The following is a 21,349-nucleotide window of genomic DNA, read 5'->3' as shown; positions in this document are numbered from 1 at the left end:
TGACTGTAGCTTTGTAGTATAGCCTGAAGTCAGGCAGGTTGATTCCTCCAGTTCCATTCTTCTTTCTCAAGATTGCTTTGGCTATTTGAGGTTTTTTGTATTTCCATACAAATTGTGAAATTATTTGTTCTAGTTCTGTGAAAAATACCTTTGGTAGCTTGATAGGGATTGCACTGAATCTATAGATTGCTTTGGGTAGTATACTCATTTTCACTATATTGATTCTTCCGATCCATGAACATGGTATATTTCTCCATCTATTTGTGTCCTCTTTGATTTCTTGCACCAGTGTGTTATAGTTTTATATATATAAGTCTTTTGTTTCTTTAGGTAGATATATTCCTAAGTATTTTATTCTTTTTGTTGCAATGGTGAATGGAATTGTTTCCTTAATTTCTCTTTCTGTTTTCTCATTGTTATTGTATAGGAATGCAAGGGATTTCTATGTGTTAATTTTATATCCTGCAACTTTACTATATTCATTGATTAGCTCTAGTAATTTTCTGGTGGAGTCTTTAGGGTTTTCTATGTAGAGGATCATGTCATCTGCAAACAGTGAGAGTTTTACTTCTTCTTTTCCAATCTGGATTCCTTTTATTTCTTTTTCTGCTCTGATTGCTGTGGCTAAAACTTCCAAAACTATGTTGAATAGTAGTGGTGAGAGTGGGCACCCTTGTCTTGTTCCTGACTTTAGGGGAAATGCTTTCAATTTTTCACCACTGAGGATAATGTTTGCTGTGGGTTTGTCATATATAGCTTTTATTATGTTGAGGTATGTTCCTTCTATTCCTACTTTCTGGAGTGTTTTTATCATAAATGGATGTTGGATTTTGTCAAAGGCTTTCTCTGCATCTATGAGATAATCATATGGTTTTTATCTTTCAATTTGTTAACGTGGTGTACTATATTGATTGATTTGTGGATATTAAAGAATCCTTGCATCCCTGGGATAAAGCCCACTTGGTCACGATGTATGATCTTTTTAATATGTTGTTGGATTCTGTTTGCTAGAATTTTGTTAAGGATTTTTGCATCTATGTTCATCAGTGATATTGGCGTGTAGTTTTCTTTTTTTGTGACACCTTTGTCTGGTTTTGGTATTAGGGTGATGGTGGCCTCATAGAATGAGTTTGAAAGTTTACCTTCCTCTGCAATTTTCTGAAAGAGTTTGAGTAAGATAGGTGTTAGCTCTTCTCTAAATTTTTGGTATAATTCAGCTGTGAAGCCATCTGGTCCTGGGCTTATATGTATGTATGTATATAATTATTATATATAAATAAATTATTATAATTATATTACACATATATATGTGGATTTACATATATATAAAACTGAATCACTTTGCTGTACACCTGAAACACAACACTGTAAATCAACTAGGCTTCAATAAAGTGTTTTTTTAAATAAAAAATAAACGAAAAAATAAATAAATAAATAAACGAATGCTTATAGAACCATGACACATGTGGGTCCCAGAAGAGTGTGACCTTTTAAAATACACAGCCAATGGAACCAAATAATTTCAAACATATGCAGCATTTTACTCGTATCTCTCAAATACACTAACAGGCCTCACTTCTACTACTTCCTTCCACTGTCTGAGAATTAGTTGTATTATCATGTTTGTGTGTATTTATGTGTGTGTATGTGTATTAAGCATCATACCCCAAGTTTTTTTTTTTTAATTAAAAAAAAAATTTATCTACTTGGCTGAGCCATGTCTTGTTGCAGCACACTGGCTCATTGGTTGTGGTATGTGGGATCTAGCTCCCTGACCAGGGATTGAACCCCAACCCCCTGCATTGGGAGTGCAGAGTCTTAGCCACTGGATCACCAGGAAAGTTTCTTAATCTCCATTTTTAACAGGGTTTTCTCCTTTCCTCAACTATATTTTGTGTCCCCCAAACCAGAGACCTACTATTTTTACCCTCTAGTCTTCTGCCAAAGTGGGAAAGGGACAGCCATCCAGGGACACAGAGAAGGGGAGACCTGCTCCCGAGACAGTTTGCCTCCAATCCTTCTTATTTTAGCTACATCCCCTTTAATCAGTGGGCTTCCCTGATAGCTCAGTTGGTAAAGAATCTGCCTGCAAAGAAGGAGACCCTGGTTCAATTCCTGGGTCAGGAAGATCCCCTTGGAGAAGGAACAGGCTACCCACTCCAGTATTCTTGGGCTTCCACAAGTCTAATTCCTTTACTCGGTGGCTCAGCGGTAAAGAGTCCACCTGCAATGCAGGAAACATGTGTTCAATCCCTGGGCCAGGAAGACCCCCTGGAGGAGTGCATGGCAACCCACTCCAGTACTCTTGCCAGGGAAATCCCATGGACAGAAAGATAGGCTACCCACTCCACTATTCTTGGGCTTCCCTTGTAGCTCAGTCCACAGGCAGGCTACAGTCCACAGTCCACAGTCCACAGGATTGCAGAGTCAGACACGACTAAGTGACTGAGGACTAGCACCCCCAACACCTACTTCCTACTTAACAATTCTCCCTACTTCCAGCTTCTCAGGTTTGCTGAGAGTCACAACACAAGTCACTACTTGATTCATTTATTTCCTATGTCTATACTTCTGTTGTTATCACCTCTCTCATTCACCCCATCCTTCCTGGTATAGATGCCTTTTTTAAAAAAACATCCCTTCAGAGTAGTTGCAGCAGGTTTTCAAAAGGAAACAAAATTGTTTTTAATCCACCTTTTTACTTAGAAGTCCTCTCTGAATATAATGAGGTTGTTGGGTTTTTTAAATTTCAAGTATATTTTTTCATTTGTAGCAATTCTATTGGTTCTTTTCAAGTCTACTCTGTTTAGAAGTATCTTGTTCCTGGATCACAGTTTCAAACTTCTCTCTTATTTCTTTAAACACACTAAATGTAGGTACTTTTAGAATTCTGTGCTGATTATTGTCCATATCTGTAGTCTTTGTGGGTCTGATTGCACTGTTTTGTTGTTCTCTGGCTTCCCTTCATGATATCTTGTTTCCTTGTTTGTTTTGTGATTTTTGACCAGAAGTTGCTCATTTTCTTAGGCTTTTACGAGACTTCTTTGGGCTTTTAAGTTGAAGTTTCATTCTTCTAGAAATAATTTGCATTTGTTTCTGCCAGTCGCTTGGGGGAGACACTAACAACCTGGAAATACTTCAAATTAAATTCTAAATTTGAGATCTGGGGGGAGTACACAGTAAAATACATGATGACCAGAAGCCATGTGAGGGCTGACTCAAGGTTAGGAAGTCTCAAAGGAGATTCCGCCCATTCCTCTCACTGCCAGTGGTCGTGACAAGCAAGTTTCTTTACTGTATGGACCCTCCTCAGTGGTGGGTTTCTCACTTTCCCACTTACTGAAGGTGTTTTCCCTTGTGGGCCAAAGTCTATGCACGACTGGGTTTTCTGTTACACCTCAAAACCCGAGCTGCTTTATCTCCTTTGCTCAGTGTCTTACGTTCAACAAAACCTTTCAGGGAGAAAGCCAGCTTTGCAATTAATTCACTTGCCTCCCTGCTTTTACTTCCCCTCCTCATCCCAGAATTCTTTCTTTCTTGCCGGTTTAGCAATACATTTTAAAAGGTGTGTTTTTATGTTTTTATACAGCATTTTAGTGGTTTCAATGGAAAGGATCACTCAGGATATCTAAACTGCCATATTGCCAGAGAAGAAAATTCCTACACATTCTAGAATTCTCCTCCCCTGGCCCTTTCCATTCCACCCTTCTCCCTTATCAAACAGCTCCTAGCAGTCTCTCCTCAAAACTCCCTGAAAGAGGAGAGAGGCAGAGACAGAAGAGGGCCGACGGGTATAAAGTAGAAAGGCCAGTGGACCAGAGATCTCCATGAAGTCAAGGAACTGATGAGTAAAAGTCCTTGAGCAGGTGAGTTGGGGCCTGGGGAGTTGAGGGGAGAATGTAGAGTGTTGGAGTACATTTGTGTCATTCACTAACCACCAGGGAGTCCCACTTTATAGATAAAGTAGCCCAAAGAAAGGGTAACCATCTTGCTCAAAGTCATAGCCAGTTGAATGGATAGCCAGCGAAGGGCAGAACAAGGCCTGGAAGCCAGGTGTCTTGTTCCCAGGACACCACAGGATCCACATTCACACAAGAGGTCAGGGAGAGTCTTGGGGATCAAATACCTTGCCGTAGTCAATGACCGGCAGCTCGATGCTGGGGAACAGATCTTGCACGATGGCATTGAAGAGGGGCACGTCGACGGAAGTCAGCTTGGCAATATTCATATCTCTCATTGAGAGCAGCAGAACCTGGAGGGGAAAGACAGAGACTCAGGCTGGAGGAGCCAGGGCCCAGCTCTTCATTAGGCCTTTCCTCTCTAGAGGGGTGAGAAGCCGGAGCTAAGAACAAGGGAGGACTTCCCTGGTGGTACAGTGAACCAGAGTCTGCCTGCCATTGCAGAGGACATGCATCTGATCCCTAGTCTGGAAAGATACCACAGGACATGGAGCAACTAAGCCTAAGGACCACAACTACTGGAGCCCCCATTCTAGAGGCTGGGAGTCAGAACTACTGAACCCGAGTGCAACTACTGAAGCCCAGGCATGTAAAGACCGTGCTCCACAACAAGTGAAGCCACCACAATGAGAAGCCCATGCATGGCAACAAAGAATAGCTCCCACTCACCACAACTAGGGAAAGCTCGTATGCAGCAATGAAGAGCCAGCACAGCCAAAAATAAATCAATAAGAAAGAAGAACAATGGATACACCCAAGCTAGTCTTGAGCAACAGGACAGGTGGAACTTGGGCAACACCAAGGAGGGCTGGAAGAGTGGGAAAACTGATTGAGGGAAAGTAAGGATGTGAAAAACTCCAGTGAAGCTGCAGAGGACCAGTGATGGTGGTGGTTAAGGGTCAAGACGGCGTCCTCAGTCTACCTCTTCATCAGACAGGTCGGGCTGCAGGCGGCGCTTTTTGCCAGCATAGCGCAGGAGGGAGGTGAGGGCACGCAGGCCGAAGTCATAGTGGTCTTGTCTGGAGAGCTGCTGCACAGCCAGCGAGTAAAGCGTGTACACCTTCTTGGCCAGAACCTGGAGGCCAAAACAGAGGAAGGAACCATCCATTTCCCCATAAATCCCTCTGCTTCGTGTAGGGACAGTTACAGATACAAGAAGGTGGGTGCCTGGGCATGAAGCAACTGGGGGACAAAGGATGGGAAGATCTTGTGAATTGTGCCATCAAGGACCAGTGGTGTCATAGAGGGAAGACCTCTCTCCTCTGGCTTCTCCTGCCCCCATATCCTACTGAGAGTCGGGTACATTTCTTGTAGGATAAAATGATTGTGAGGACTTTGGGGGAGGGGGGTTTCTTGGGCCCAGAGGGTAATCATGGATGAGAAATAAAGTATTGGAGACAAGAGATAATCAGAATACCTTGCAGTTGCCAAAGCCTTCCCCAAAAAGAATGATTTCTGCAATAAGTGTAGAGTCGGGCACTACCATGGCAATTGGCCGGAACATGGATTTAAGATTGTCAGGAAGCTCTGTGCGCCCAGCATAGCCTGGAAAACAGCACCACGTATTCAGAATCCATGAAAGAGTAAGCAAAAGTGTTGATCGCTCAGTCGTGTCCAACTCTTTGAAACCCTATGAACTCTGAAACCCTCTCAGGCTCCTCTGTCCGTGGATTCTCAGGCAACAATACTGGAGTGGGTAGCCATTCCCTTCTCCAGGGGACACTGCTTCCCAAAGACCTACTTCCCCATCAATCCCATTCTCCCCATTCTCTGCTTCATCCTGAGCCCTCTCCCCAGCTTCAACTCCAAGATCTCTTCCTCTCTCATCTCGGCCCTGGCTTTTCCTACACCTCTCTGCTCTTCTTTCCTACCCCTGGCCCTTTCCTTACTTGCCACAAGGCCCTGCTTCAGACTCAAATTACAGAGCTGTCTTGTTCCCCTCTCTCCAAGTTTCATGGATTGGGTGGGCCAAGAAGTTTGTTCAGGTTTATTCATTAAGATGTTATGGAAAAACCTGAATGAACTTTGTGGCTGACCCAATATAACTCACTCGGTGCTAATAGAATGCGGCTGACCCAATATAACTCACTCGGTGCTAATAGAAATCACAGCTGTTTATCTGATTCTTTTAGTGCGGAAGCCCTTTCCTGTTTTCTCCTAGATCCTACCCACAGAGCTGTTCCTAGGCAACAGTGATGAGAGACCCTAGGCCCTGCACTTCAGGGAGGTTCTCTCATCTGGCAAAAGGGATGGCAGATAGACCAGAACTCTAGGAGCTAGTTCAACAGAAGAAAAAAGCTAAGTACCTTGAAAGACTAGGATGACATCTATGCACCCGAGCCAACACTAATCCCTTTAGGAAAGACAGTAAAGTTGCTTCCCCTTCTCCTAGAAATGCATGTGTTCATCCTTTTCTCACACTTTGTTGCCTTTAGCAGCATTGCACTTGGCTAAATGCACTGGCCTGGGGTGGGGAAGAGGGAAGATGCACAGACATTTGCCCCCAGGAGCCCCATCTACTCTACTCCCAGGCCCTTACCAGGGTTCATGGTGATGAAGATCCCACAGGACCACACCAGATTGATTTCAAAGCCCTCGAAATAGAAGCGGGTGAGGCCGGCAGCCAGGGCAGAGAGGATGGACAGGATCTGCTGGGCCACCACCGACAGCACCTCCACATTGATGCGGTTAAATTCATCAAAGCAGCCCCAGGCACCCGTCTGTAGTTGGGGGGAGGAGGGGCAGAGTTGCTGGGAGGAAGACAAGTGACCCCGGACTGGGAAAAACTAGAAACTGTGACTAACCTATCCTCCCCCTGAAGCGTTTGGCTAGGAACAGCGGCCTCTAAAATGAATGTGTGCAAGTGTGCATGTGTGCGTGTGTGTGAGAAGGGGCTATTGTAGTTTTGTAGTTTCTGGCCAAAACTTTCCATCAGACAGGAAGGATCTAGGAGAATGCCTGAGAGTCATGGGTAGGAAAGAGAGCAGGGTAGGAAACTTGTGGGTGTTGAGCGCCCCCAGCATGCACTAGTTCTCTTACTGAATCCTTACATAACCTTCTGATTTTGCAAATAAGCAAAGTGAAGCTCAGGGAAACGCAGGGACTTCCCCAGTTGTAAGACCTAACTGAGGTGATGCAGTGTCATCAGTTACAGGGCACTGAACCAGATCTGGGCTTCAGCTGATTTTCTGAAACTAAAAGATATGGAGGGGGCCTCCTGGCCAGGCTGGCAGGATGCTGACCTGAGCCAGGCCTGAGTACATCCGGCCCATGGACTTATAGTCCAGGCCCTCGGAGCAGTTGACCACGATAACGTATATGCCGAGGGCCTTGCCCAGGTCCTTGACCGTCTCAGTCTTCCCTGTGCCCGCAGGACCTTTGGGGGATCCACCTCGATGCAGGTGCAGGGCCGTGGTCAGTGTCATGTAACACCTGTGAGTGGAGGACAGGATTCAGGCCAGACTCCTAGAAGCCTTGGCTCAGCATTCACTGGCCCCACCCCAAGCACCCTATTCATTCCCCACGGCCGACCTGTCCGTTAGGGGGGTGATGACGAGCCGGCCAGAGTTACCCAGGTACTCATAACCATACTGGAACTGTGTGTTGGTCTGACGGATCATACAGTCATCGAGATCCTGGGAAACAGGGCAGAGTAAGAGAGAGGTGGGCATGGAGGGAGAGTCAGGGCTGTGGCTGAGAGGGGGGCTGGAAGCATCAGGGAGAAGACTGGGGGCTCCGTTTAGAGTTGGAAGGAGGAATGGGTATACAGCTCAGATGGAAACTGGCAATTGCACTGCACGTGTCTAGCCCAGTCCATGGCAGCAGCTGCTGATTAAGGAACACTTAGAGTGGGTATTCCCTGGAAACATGGCTCTTGCCATTCCTGATGTGGCAGATCCAAGAGAGAGTTACCAGCTGGATTAGGGTGATGGGAGAGGACTGAGGGCTGGGCTGAGATATTACTCTTTAGAGAACATGAATTTCATCAAAGCGTCAGTATCGGGTTTAGGGTACGAGAATGGGAAGCTGGCCCTTTGCACCTTCTCCCAGTAGAAGCGCAGTTGGCTGAGCCAGTCGAAGGAGCTGACATCCATGAGGCCACTCTTATAAAGCTTCTCCAGCACATCCCGGGCGTGGACTTCTATAGTCACCAGGGCCACAATTTTAAGGCGCATGATCTTGGTCAGGTTCCCCCTGATGGCCTCAGAGTACTTATTCAGTATTGACACCTGTGGAATGAGGCAGCGGAGAAGGTGGGCTGAGCCACCAAACCCTAATCGCTTTTGTCCCAGCCTCGTTCTTCCAGCTTTGATGCTGACCCCACCGCCACTGCAGTTCCTGACCCTCAACTTCAGCCCAGGGAGACATACTTCTGACCCACCTGACCTCTCCTCGCTGGACATCTCCCATAATGCACCCCATTCTGACCCCTTCCCACCAGCTCATTGCTAATTCTCACTCCAATTGATCAGCCCCTCCTTCCAGCTCTGACGCCAGGCCCTTGTCATTCTGGTAGTGTTTCCCCACCTGCTTTTTCTTCATGACCTTGAGGATCTTCTTGTCTGCCCGCTCCTTAGCTGTCAGCAGGCACTTGGTAACGTCGGCTGTCCACTGGATCTGACTGGCGGTGATCACCATCTGGGGCACGTATGGAGGCTCTATTCCAAAGGCCCATTCCTGGCCACCCACACAGCCCAGCTCCCATATCCTGGCTCATTCGGGACCAGGTGCTTCCCCTCTCAATACGCTTGACCTGTTCTGGAGGGTGGACATGGGCCTAAGTTAGGAGCTAAGAGTCCAGCATGCAGGCTTCTGGGTCACAGCCCAGGACAGGGGGCAGGACACCTGCCTTTTGGGTGACTCTAGACTCTGTCTTTACACTGGCTGCTCCCTTGTGGCTCCATCCTCCTTGTTCCCTCATTTCTACTGACCCCAGCTCACCTGGCCAGCCCACTCCTTCACCCACTTGTCCCTCTTGTTGAGAAATTTCTTGAGGGCCAGGCGACAGTTCCGGAGAAGGTCCCGGAGGGTCACCCTCATGGTCCGCTCCACATCGCCAAGCCAGGACTGGGGGGAGGCGAGAACAGGATGGCTGGGCCTTGGGGCCAGAGTAAAGAGTGCCCAGAGCAAAGGTGATTGGGAAGGAGGACCCCGGGGCTCTGGGGCCCTAGAGAAAAGCGGAAGCTGGGTAGCGGCTGGCTCAAATCCCTGAGGGGGATGGAGACCGGGGTCAGATGGTCTTTCAGGAGAGCATGGTGGAGGTTAGAGTTTTAGGCATGGCAGGTGGGAGGCACAAAGTGACTAAGGCCCCTTCACAGAGATGGTCTCTCCTTATAGAGCCAGCAAAGTTAGAAGAACGAGCTTTCTTCTTAGTCCCTGGCCACAGCTCACCTCCACAGGCCCTTCCAGAAGCACTGGGTGGAGGAAATCGATGTATTCACCGTCACCCGAGAACATTCCCAACGCTTCCCATTTGCTGCCGGGTCCCCCAACCTGCAGAAGCAGGAAGCTGTTGAGCCCTTTGGGGGTTATTTCTGCTCCTCCCACCTCCCCCTCTATATTACCAGTTCTAGAAAATTCTGTCCCAGATGCCCAGAATCATTACTATCCCCCTCCTCTTGGAGGGGCATGGTCTCCTCGGAGGCCATGAACTCACTGATGTCACCATCCCTCCCCCACCCTCCTGCCCGTCGTGGCCACTTCCACGAACCTTCTGCATTCTCAGCAGTTTAATATTGTCAAAGCATTTTTTGAGGTGTGGCTGCACAGCCTCCGGATTGCGGGACTGGCCCAGAATCTCCAGGAGGTCATCATTGGACAAGAAGTAGAAGCGGGGGAAAATATGGCGCTTGGTCTCTAAATACATATCCAGGGACTTCTGGATGTCTTCAAGGATTGTGTTCATTTCTATCAACGTGTCCAGGAGGCCTGGGGAGGAGAACAGTGAGTGACATTGGTCATGGCCCTTTTACCATTGCCCTGAGTAGATATGGAGCCTCCAACCATACCCACTCTGCCAGCTCGTGAATGCTGGGGTGCAGACTGCCATATGGTTTTTGGAAGCAGAGAAGTGTCCCCTAATCACTCTTTTCCCATCCTCCTCATGAACTCATTATTAAGTGTTCATTATACACTATGGTACATATTATACATTATAATTAATTATGCATATGTGATTCCATTAATATAACTACATATCCCATCAGTCTCTTTCCACCAAAGAAGTGGGGACTCTGCCAGTCATCCCAAGAGCTTCTGAAAGTGAGAGACTTGTTCTGCCCATAAACAATTCAGCAAGTTAAATCATTAGATTTAAATACACATCACATGTGCACAATGAAAAAGGTCCACCATCACTGGGACTGCCGGTGTTCCTCGTGATAGAGTGAAAAGAGTACTAGAGGAAATTCCCTGGAAATCCAGTGGTTAATACACTGAGCTTCCATGGCAGGGGGCACAGGTTTAACCCCTGGTCATGGAAGTAAGATCTGCAAGCTGCTGCTGCTAAGTCTGCAAGCTACATGGTACAAAAAAATAAATGCACCTGACTGGGAGGCAGATGTGGGTCTTTCATTAATTAGCATGTCAGTTAACCTCAGGGAGGTTTTACCTCTTTGTAAAATAGTAATAAGATCCACCTCAAAGAATAATTCAAGATATAAAATAAACTGTGTTCACATCTATAGGTTCTCAATAATGTTAGTTTCCTCCCAGAGTTAGATTTTGATTGGCTTATCCCCTGGTCTTCCAGTTTCTAGCTTTATGAAGAAACTATGGATGCCCTAGAGTCTGAACTCCAAGGTGACCCTCAGGCCTTCTAGGACAGGGTCTACAAGCCATTAGAGCCTTTGAATGACCACCTGAGAAGCCCCTGGAGACCACAAGGAGACCTGGTAGCCATAGACAACATGGGTTTTTTCTGTGTGTTCAACCAAGAAAGAGTGTTGTTTTCATGGCTCTGCTTATACATTGACTTAACAGTAGCAGTATACATTCTTCTAAAATGTAATTATGTCAATTATCTCAAATATTATTAATAAAAATTCAAGTTCTCACTCAATTTTGCACATCCTAATATTTATATATTATCAGAGTAATTGAAATAAAGTGTTTTTGTGTAGAGTTAAGGTTCTTGGGAAAATTTTTCAATTGTTAGATTGGCCCAGGCAAATAAACAGGTCCTCCGTATCCCCTGCCAAAACTCTTCTCAGGCTATCTACCCGCGCATCCATTGCCCAACCTGACTTTCTGGTTCTTTACCCCTGTTGACCACAAATAACCAGACCTCACCATGTATGCGTACATCTCCCCCCATCTCCTTACCCAATCCCCATGTCTACCAAAGTGTCTACATTAAAGACTAGTTCTATTAATAACAAACCAATTAAAGTCAAGGTAATAACAATAGCGCCTAGTAACCAAAGATTTTCTCTGTGCCATTTAATGGGATAAGTGCTTTATCTGCATTATCTCATTTACCTACATCATCTGATTGAATGAACCACATAGAGAAGAAGAGTGATTCCTTAATCAGAGTTTTTTGAGACACAGTGCTAATAACAGCACTACCTTTATGCTAGACACTGCACTGAGTGCTACACACTCCTTTATTATCCTCACAAAGACCCCAAGAAATAGCTATCATTAACCCCTCACTGTGGGAATTCCCTGGCAGCCCAGTACTTAAGACTCCACACTCCCAATGTTGGGGCCACGGGTTTGATCCCTGGTTGGGGAACTAAGATCCTACATCTTCCCTCTGGCAGGGCCAAAATAAAAGGTAAAATAAAATACACTCCCCGCCCCTGACACACACACACATATACTACAGGCAAGGAAGCTGCAGGATGGAGGAAACAAGCTGCCTGAAGGCATGCAATCAGGAAGGCAGGATTTTGAACTCAAGTCTGTCTCATTCCATTTTTCATCCTCTTCACTGCTCTACTGTACTCTGCTCAAATATGTGTTGAGTTTAATCTACAGAACTACTATGTAATGCTTAGGACAATTGGGTACAATGGTCAGTCTTTCAGTAAATGAAGCATGTGGGGCCTCCGTGGTGGCTCAGTGGTAAAGAATCCACCTGCCAATGCAGGAGAGATGGGTTTGATCCCTGATCCAGTAAGATCCCACAAGCCAAGGGGCAACTAAGCCCCTTCGCCACAACTACTGAGCCTGTGCTCTAGAGCCAGGGAGCCACAGCTACTAAGCCCTTGCGCCTACAGCCTATGCTACACAACAGGAAAGTAGCCCCTGCTCCCCACAACTAGAGAAAAGCCATGCAATAATGAAGACCTAGCATGGCCAAAAATAAATAAAATTCTTTTTAAAACTTAAAAAAAACATGAAGCACGTGGCCATGACCTCACACACACAGAGCACCCGCCGAGGCTGTGTCAGGGCTCAGACCTGGATAGTGGGTGCTCCGGAGAGCATTGGGGTCCTTGTTCACCCGGTCCATAATGGCCTTCCAGTTGCCATTGACTTGGTCGAATAAGCCTGATTCATTGGGCAGCTGCTTCCGGATGTCCTCTCCCAGGAAGATGTTCTGAAGGGCCAATAAAGGGTGTGAGAGGCTGTTTCCCATACCCTCTCCACTCTCTGCTCTCTGTGCTTAGACCAGGAGAGACAATCAATGAAAGAGAAGAAGCATCAGAACCAAAGGGTGAGGGGGTCCCTGGTGGCTCAGTGGTAAAGAATCCACCTGCCAACACAGGAGACACGAGTTCGGTCCCTGGTCTGGGAAGATCCCACATGCCACCGAGTGACTGAGCCAGGGAGCCATGACTATTGAGCCCAAGTGCCCTAGAGTCTGTGCTCTACAGTAAGAGAAGCTGCTGCAATGAGAAGCCTGAGCACCACAACGAGAGAGCAGCCCATGCAGCAGTGACAACTCAGCACAGCCAAAAATAAATAAATAAGTAAAATTAAAAATAAAAATAAAAAAAGAACCAAAGGGATGTCTAGGTTCTAGAACCAAACTTGGGATTGGGAGGCCAGGTATATGGGTTCAAGAAGAAAAATGGAAGGAGAACAAAGGCTTTTCAAGGAGGAAGCTGAAGATGAGAGGTAAGAGCTCAGGGTCAGATGCTTAGGTCCTAGATGAAAAGTGGCTTTAGAGGTGGGACAATGGAGCTGATAATAGGGCAACTATCTAGATCCTCTGCAAAGAAAGGAGCCAAAACAGGATATAGGGAGAGCTCAGGTGGTGATCCTAACCTCGAGGTACATCCACTGACGCTGCACTGTGAGCACCATCTCAATCACTTCCAAGATGAGGGAGAGGCAGCGCTCCCAGTGGTCCACATCTTTCTCAAAGGCCTTGACAAAGCGAGATGCCTTCATGGTAGACAGAGCCACCTGGTTATCTTCCAGGGCCTGGAATACTTCTTCTGTCCCTCTGGGGTGAAAAGTATCAGAATCATAGTCTATCCCCACCTGCCAAACCTGGTCCCCACTCCGCAGCCCAGGCCCCACAGCCTTGTCCACCTGAGTCGGTGATGGCCCTTATCCTTGTAGGGCACTATGTCAAGCTGAATCACATCCCAGGTCTTGGCAATGTTCTGTAACGCCTGTGGGGGACATATCAATCAGGTATTTAGTCCCCAAGGGTAACAGGAGCTGGGAAGGACCCTTGGATCATGAAAAGCTGGAAGCCTTTGCTCCAGAAAGCTGAGGAAACAGGGGAGTATGGGAGAGGACTCTGTCATACCAGTTCTATAGCCAGCTCTTTGGTGGCTGAGGCAGAGATCTCCCCAATTTTCTCTACATGCTGATCCATCCCAAGCTCCACGATCTGCTCCAAGGTGAAGCTTTCTGATTCCTGATCAAACTCACGTTGGACCTCATCCCTGACCTGATCCCAGTGCCTGTAGCCGGGGACAAAAGGTCAGATCAGCTGGGGACAAAAAGTCAGCAAGGCCTACCAGGAAGTGTGAGCATTGCTCCCTAGCTTTCTTCCATTGGGATGTTATGATTCCGTGCCTTTATTAATCCGAGATTCAACAGATATTTCCTAAATAGGCTCTAAGATCCCGTTTTAGGCACTGTGGGGAATACAGAGATTGAGCTGCTGACTCTAGAAAAGGAGTTCAGATGGATGATCGCAGGTTTACTAGAGATGAGGTGCTGGGCCAAGTGCTCTACATGAGGCATTTCATTTTCGTGGTCACTCTATAAATGTTATTCCATTTATAGGTGAAGAAATTGAGGCTTAGCGAGGTTAAATAACTTAAGCAAATAAAGTGGTTAGGTTATACTTTATCGTATAATAGATATTAGTGAAGCGCTGCCAAAAACATCATGCTAGAGGCAATATAAAAGAAGTAAAACTATTTACTCCTAAATGGATATACAATTATTAAAACACCACATATGAAATAGTCTATGCTAGCCTCAACAGTTTCAAAATCCTCCTCTATAACATGATAAGTTCCAGATGCATTAAAAGAATTAAACTTGAGAAGCAAAATTATAAAGTATGCGAAGAGAGTACGGAGATACTGCATTGACAGCTCTGGGATTGCGAGGGCCTCTTAAGGCACAAAAGTAAAAACCCTAAAGGACAAATGTTAGATTTGGACTACAAAATTCAGGCTTTTGTGGGACAGAAGACATAAAGTAGACCTATGATAGACAACATAAATTGAAAGGAGACAGAGGGGAAAGAGCCAAGAAGGCCAGAGAACCCAGAACAGTGTGACAGGGGAAGGCAATGGGCTCTTGGGAAGCCTCCTTCAGGGTGTGTGTTGGTGGGCAGAAGAGCAGAGCGAGGTGGGAACGCGATGGAGGGAACAACCGGGAGAACCAGGCCAGGACAGACCAGGGTGTGAGGGGCAGCCTCACCGCTCTCGAAGGGCAGGGTTTCGCAGGTCCGAGATGAGCGGCATGGTCCTCTTGAACTGCTCTATTTTGGAGCGAGTGGTTTCAATAATTTCCCAGTTTCGGTCCTGAGCAAAAGCAAAAGACATCAGGAGACCTGCCCTCCTTTCCAGCACAGCCCGCCTTCCTCAGTCTCCTGCCCGAGGCCCTCCACCCTCGCCTCACACACCTTGTACTCTTTGGCCAGTCTAGTGAGGCGGCGAAACAGCCCATGGGCCATAGTCTCCATGGCCTCTGTCTGCAGGGTCAGGAACCGGCCCACCTTCCACTGGTTCCAGTTTTCCTCCCAGTCTCGGGTGATTTCCCAGACTTGCTGCAGCGCGTCCAGCTCCTTTGGGGCCCAGACCAGACGGGTGACAGAGTCAGGCAACTCCCACCCTCCTTCTCCCTGACAAATGCCTCCTCTCATCCTCAGGAGATCTTCCCTCCCGGCAAAACAGAGTTGCCTCCTCCTCAGTTCACACTTTTTTCCCCACTCTCTTGCTTTAAGAGAGCCTCAAGGAACAAGCACTTGAAAAGATCCTCAATGCCATTAGTCAGTGAAGTGAAGTTGCTCAGTCATGTCCGACTCTTTGTGACCCCATGGACTGTAGTCTACCAGGCTCCTGTGTCCATGGGATTTTCCAGGCAATAGTACTGGAGTGGATTGCCATTTCCTTCTCCAGGGGATCTTCCCGACCCAGGGATCGAACCAGGGTCTCCCGCATTGTAGACAGACGCTTTACCGTCTGAGCCACCAGGGAAGTTCATTAGTCAGTAGGGACATGCAAATCAAAACCACAGGGAGATATTTCACACCCACCAGAATGACTAGGGCCAAAAATAAAGGGAGAAGTGTTGACAAGGATGTGGAGAAATAGGAACCCTTGTATGCTGCTGGGGGAGCATAAAATGGTGCAGTTGCTGTGGAAAACAGCTTGGAGGTTCCTCAAAAAGTTAAACACAGAGTTACCATGTGATCAGCAAGTCCACTCCTATGTCCATACCCACAGGAATTGGAAATGGGAACTCAAACATACGCCAAGTACAGGCATAGTCAGAGTAGCACTCCTTACAGTAGCTAAAAAGTGGAAACAACCCAAATGCCCATTGACAGGTTAATGGATAAACAAATGTGGTATATCCATACAATGGAATATTATTCACCCATAAAAAGGAACGAGATACTGACCCATGCTGCAGCATGGATGATCCTTGAAAATATTAGACAAATGTAAGAAGCCATACACAAAAGTCACATATTGCATGCTTCCATGTATACGGAATATACAGAATAGGAAAAATCCATGTTCAGCTGACCATTAAAAACCATAAGGGTGAGGGACACCAACCCTCTATGCAGTGGAAAATTTGTGTGTAACTTATAGTCCGCCCTCCATATCTGCAGTTTATCTACAGCCACAGTTTCCCAGCTGTGGATTCAACCGCACAGCGTGTAGTATTACAGTACTTACTACTGTAAGACATCCATGTATAGGCGGGCCTTATCTGTTCAAACCCAGTGTTGTTAAAGGGTCAACTGTACATAGAAAATAGATTAGTGGTCTACAGGGGCTGGGGGAGAGGGAACGGGGTGGGGTATGATTGCTAAAGCCTTTCTCTGGGGGGTGATGAAAATATAGTAGAATTATAAGTGATGGCTGTACAACATCGTGAATGTACTGAATGCCACTCAACTGTTCATTGTAAAATGGCTCTTTTGCTACCCGAGTTTTACCTCTATTTTTTAAAAAAGCTTCTCGTGCACCCATCTTCCTGGTCCCAGGTGTTTTTTGAGGCCCATGGGACCCCTTCTCCTGCCCCCTACCCCCTCTCCTGGGTCACCATGAGGGCCTTGCTAGGCACACCACCTTCTCCAGGTTCTGCAGGTCCTTGGAGGCTGGCTGCTCAATCTTGAAGATGCCCAGGTTGGCACGGAGGAGGTTTTCTTCCTCCCGCATGGCGTTCAGCATGGCCCGCACGTGGGCGATCTGCTCCAGGGCTGCCTGGTGCCCCACATTGCTGGTGAAGGGGCCTGTGGGGTGTCCAAGGTGAGGTTCAGATTCTCACTTAAGGCCAAGGTCCTCTGAAAGGCCATTGTGGCTCACCTACCTCTTTGTGTATAAATCTCACTTCTCTCTTCCCACAAGACACGGAAAACAAGAGGGGACCCGTTGAAAAGAATGCATTGAAACTAACTGTGGCTGGAGAGTCAGTAATGAGTGAGATGAAAAGCTGGTGTAAGAAAACTGGAGACGTGAGCAGGGCTGCTGCCTTCCAGCCAAAACTCAGTGACAACAGGTGTATCACTGACAGCAGTCCCTGGCTCTTTCCGTTGTTTGGCACTTTCCTGGGACCCACACTTTGAAAGACTGGGTCAAGACAAGGGAAAAGCAGAAGGAAAGGTTGCGAGAAGCGTACCTTTGCCTTCAAATTCTTCCAGAAGATTGTGTGCTTTCTTCTTGAAGTCGTCAGCTGAGTGAATGAGGCCTGTCTTGAACTTCTCCTTGTGTTTCTTCAGCATCTGTTCACTGTCCAGCAGTGTTTGCTGGAAGGCAACCCATTCCCCACCGAGACTGTCCAGCATTTCCAGCACCTGGGGACATCACAAAGGGGAGGGTAGCCCACAGAGCTCTTCCTGTCCCACCAACTCCCAGAAGAACTCTTTTCCAATCCTCTAGACCAGAGTCTGTGGCCAAGTTCCAAGCTCTTGGGCAACAAGGCCCAAAGAGATTGAACAGTTGCTGGGCCTGACAGAAATCCTCCAGCTGACCCGAAAGAGCACACAAATTAACTTTGGCTCTCAGAGTCTCTGGGGCCTTGCGCCTTCTCCCCCACTCACTTCTCTGCTCTCCCTCCTGACAGCCAAGGGCCTGGGGCTAGGATGGGCCGCTGGAACTCACATCGTCCTGGACTGGCACTTCGTACTTCTCAAGGATGGCAAATTGCTCGTGAATGGGAGGGATCTGGGTTTCCATGGTGGGCAGTTCGTGCTGCAGGGTCTCCATAAGTTGCAAACTGACCCCCAGTTCCTCCAGGGTCTGGGGAGGGCGGCTGATTCTGCAGGCAGGGGAAGGGAGAGAGGGTGGGTGGGAAGGCCAGGCCTACTCTCCCCAACTGGTGGCCTGAGCCAGTGTGCCCCCACCCACCGATGGCCCGTCCACATACTTCTCCGAGTTCTCCTCCAGGTAGGTGTGCAGCTCCAGAAGCCGCCTGGCCGCCATCTCCTTGAGCAGGGTCGTGAATTTGTTCTGCCACTCGTTGCAGTGCTGCACCAGAGAGAACTTGAGGTGCGAGCAGTCCAGGAGCACAAACTGGATGTTCAGGACGGTCTCCTCCTTCTGCACATTATTAGCCACCTCTGTGTAGCTGAAAGGGCCCACACATCCCTGCTAGGACGGCTTTTCCTTGGCAGACGTGCCCGATGCCCTGACTGGGTGGCATTTTCCGCCCACCCAGCATCCTTCTGCCCCCGGATGTTCCCCACTTCAACCTGCCCGGGGCAAACTGCTGTGATGGTGTCCTTTTCCCTCCACTGCTTTCAGACTCCTTGGTCTGATTTCAAGGCACAGAGATCTAGGCTGAGTTCACACAGTCCTGCTCACTAGCTCTGTGCCCTCAGGCAGGTTACTTAACGGCTCCGAGCCTCAGTCTCCTCATCTGTAACATGGCAATGAGAAGAGAACCCACCCCGTGAGGCTGTGGAGAGGATGATGGTGGCCGCTGTACGTAATGCCCCCCGCTGACTTCCTTCCTGGATGCTCACTATTTGGTGAACACGCTCTCCCTGCCCATCTCTGCCTGCTGGCATCCTACCCATTCCAAAAAGGCCAGCCCCAAAGTCACTCCTTTCAACCACGTCCTTCCTCTTCTAACATTCCCAAGTTGGACATTCTCTCTCCTTCCACTGAACCGCCCAGGACCTTGCATGCCTCACCCACAGCGCTGATCACAGGGAAGCCGATACAAGAGCAATGAGCATGTTAGCCCCTGCAGGCTTCAGAGTTCACACGGTGCTTCCACGTGTACTTAATAACCTCACAACCTTTGTGGTTGATAGTACAACACCGATTTCACAGAAAACTGAGGCCCAGAGAATGAGAGGAACCGACCTAAGATTATACGGCTGGTAAATGGTGGAGACGGGATTTCAACATTCCTCAAGACTCCACAGCCACTGCTCTGTCAGCAATATTTGTGTCTTTCCCACTGCACTAGAGCCCTTGGGAGGAAAAAACTTGCTCTTTTTTTTTATTCTTCATGACCCATAAAACAATGGTGGTTTTTGAACAAATGAATGAATAACGAGAGGACAAAGAGATGAGGGTTCAGATCAGAATTTAAGAATCTTCTTCAGGGACTTCCCTGGTGGTTCAGTAGTTAAGAACCTGCCTTCCAGTGCAGGCGATGTGGGTTCAATCCCTGGTCAGGGAACTAAGATCACATGTGCTGTGGAGCAACTAAGCCCACATACCAAAACAAGAGAAAGCCCATGTGCTGAAGCCCATTTGGTGAAGCCCAAAATAAGTAAATTAAATAAATAATTTTTAAAAATAGAATCTTCTTCAATTTAACTCCTGTCTGCACTTTTAAAATGAAACTGTTCACATCTCTTACCTTTCAGATCCTTAACATCTCTCTTCTTCCAGTGGGATCCTATGGTACTCCCCACAAGAGCAACTTTTCCCTTAAATCTTTTTTATTTTTCGGTAAAAAGTCTTTTATTTTTAATTTGACATCTCTTTAGGGTTTTTTTAAATTAATTTACTTATAATTGGAGGATAATTGCTTTATAGGGTTTTTAAGTTACTAACCACATGCATATTTTACTTTCTAAAAGCCATAAACTCTAATGATGCTCTCAAACATAAGTGAGAAATGGATTCCATATTAACTTAACTTCTTAAGACTCTAATTATATGAATGACAATGTGTGAATTTGTACAGGTGTACATAGAGTTCTGGGATGACAGAAAGATTTTTAAGTATTTTTTTTAAAAAAGTTTACTGTAAAGAGTCTCTTGATGAAAGTGAAAGAAGAGAGTCAAAAAGTTGGCTTAAAGCTCAACATTCAGAAAACAAAGATCATGGCATCTGGTCCCATTACTTCATGGCAAATAGATGGGGAAACAGTGACAGACTTTATTTTGGGGGGCTCCAAAGTCACTGCAGATGGTGACTGTACCCATGAAATTAAAAGATGCTTACTCCTTGGAAGGAAAGTTATACTGTCTAGGTTTAGACAGCATATTAAAAAGCAGAGACATTACTTTGCCAACAAAGGTCCGTCTAGTCAAGGCTATGGTTTTTCCAGTAGTCATGTATGGCTGTGAGAGTTGGACTATAAAGAAAGCTGAGTGCCAAAGAATTGATGCTTTTGAACTGTGGTGTTGGAGAAGACTCTTGAGAGTCCTTTGGACTGCAAGATCCAACCAGTCAGTCCTAAAGGAGATCAGTCCTGAGTCTTCATTGGCAGGACTGATGTTGAAGCTGAAACTCCAATACTTTGGCCACCTGATGCAAAGAGCTGACTCATTTGAAAAGACCCTGATGCTGGGAAAGATTGAGGGCAAGAGGAGAAGGGGATGACAGAGGATGAGATGGTTGGATGGCATCACCGACTCAATGGACATGGGTTTGGGTAGACTCTGGCAGTTGGTGATGGACAGGGAGGCCTGGCATGCTGCGGTCCATGGAGTCGCAAAGAGTCGGACATGACTGAGCAACTGAACTGAAATGAACTGACTATGACAGAACGTTCTAGACTCATTTATAAATTTTAAGCATATAATAATAAATCATTATTAATATGCTCTTTTGAGAAGACTGATGGAAACTCTAAATTGCTGACGTGGTGCTTCAGCAGAGAGATTGGTGGGAAAAAAATCTAATTGACGTTTCTTTTTTTCCCAGCTCTCATTGGATCCCTACCTCCTTAAGAAACAAAGGTCCAGTGCCTTTCTTCTCATTTCCTCCCCACCCCTCGGTCTCCAGGCCAGACCCCCTCCTATGATCCTCACAGCTCCTTACCGGGCAATGTCAGCATCAAAGGAAGAGACAGGCGGGTTGAGGCGCTGGTATCGGCGGATGAAGGAGTCCTTGTTGATCTCCCAGATCTCTCGGTACATGTCCCAGGTCTTGAGGTAGTTCTGCAGCAGGCTTGCATTGTTGGTCATGCCGCTGCTGATCTGGGCCTGGATCTTCTTGATGTCCTCATCCCGCTCTTCAAGACCCAGCAAAATACTTCTCACTAACCTCCACCCTGACTCAAGCTCCAGCCCAGCCCCTGGCTACTGCCCCAGAGTCTCCCCTCCAACATCACTTCCCCAAAGAAACACACTCAAATGTGAGTAGTAGAAAATGAAGGAGGAAGCAGAACGTAAAAGAATGACTCTGTTCTGGGGGATTCAGATGTCTCATGTGTTGGTATCCAGGCCTCTTACATCCCAGCCCTGTTACCCAAACAATTCCTTCTGGGTCTCCTCACCCCAAACTCCAAACCCCTTGAGCATCAGTCACCTAATTTTGTC

The 21,349-nt window shown here is 47.0% G+C and overlaps 1 protein-coding gene across 6 annotated transcripts in view; it reads right to left on the bottom strand.

Annotated features, from left to right (window-relative positions):
• The window catches only part of DNAH2 (dynein axonemal heavy chain 2), a 108,195-nt gene that overhangs the window by 44,633 nt on the left and 42,213 nt on the right, over window positions 1-21,349 (bottom strand). For all 6 annotated transcript variants that reach the window (XR_011467942.1, XR_011467943.1, XM_070389410.1 and 3 more), the window contains exons 20-41: window positions 20,850-21,042; window positions 17,988-18,188; window positions 17,723-17,879; window positions 17,241-17,415; window positions 16,691-16,854; window positions 15,010-15,171; window positions 14,805-14,908; window positions 13,672-13,828; window positions 13,449-13,531; window positions 13,179-13,359; window positions 12,369-12,507; window positions 9,670-9,887; window positions 9,351-9,452; window positions 8,901-9,026; window positions 8,487-8,597; window positions 8,000-8,188; window positions 7,491-7,594; window positions 7,202-7,391; window positions 6,499-6,679; window positions 5,377-5,504; window positions 4,882-5,034; window positions 4,127-4,252 (exon numbers count right to left, since the gene is read on the bottom strand). Coding sequence is in view for 4 of the 6 variants with exons in the window: in XM_070389410.1 (XP_070245511.1) it covers window positions 4,127-4,252; window positions 4,882-5,034; window positions 5,377-5,504; window positions 6,499-6,679; window positions 7,202-7,391; window positions 7,491-7,594; window positions 8,000-8,188; window positions 8,487-8,597; window positions 8,901-9,026; window positions 9,351-9,452; window positions 9,670-9,887; window positions 12,369-12,507; window positions 13,179-13,359; window positions 13,449-13,531; window positions 13,672-13,828; window positions 14,805-14,908; window positions 15,010-15,171; window positions 16,691-16,854; window positions 17,241-17,415; window positions 17,723-17,879; window positions 17,988-18,188; window positions 20,850-21,042 (3,344 nt within the window). In the remaining 2 variants the exon portion in view is untranslated. The remainder of the gene's footprint in view (window positions 1-4,126; window positions 4,253-4,881; window positions 5,035-5,376; window positions 5,505-6,498; window positions 6,680-7,201; window positions 7,392-7,490; window positions 7,595-7,999; window positions 8,189-8,486; window positions 8,598-8,900; window positions 9,027-9,350; window positions 9,453-9,669; window positions 9,888-12,368; window positions 12,508-13,178; window positions 13,360-13,448; window positions 13,532-13,671; window positions 13,829-14,804; window positions 14,909-15,009; window positions 15,172-16,690; window positions 16,855-17,240; window positions 17,416-17,722; window positions 17,880-17,987; window positions 18,189-20,849; window positions 21,043-21,349) is intronic.

The sequence above is a fragment of the Bos mutus genome, chromosome 19 (assembly GCF_027580195.1).
Source record: "Bos mutus isolate GX-2022 chromosome 19, NWIPB_WYAK_1.1, whole genome shotgun sequence".
In the NCBI taxonomy this organism is placed as follows: Eukaryota; Metazoa; Chordata; class Mammalia; order Artiodactyla; family Bovidae; genus Bos; species Bos mutus.
This window is presented reverse-complemented; position numbering and strand designations above follow the sequence as displayed.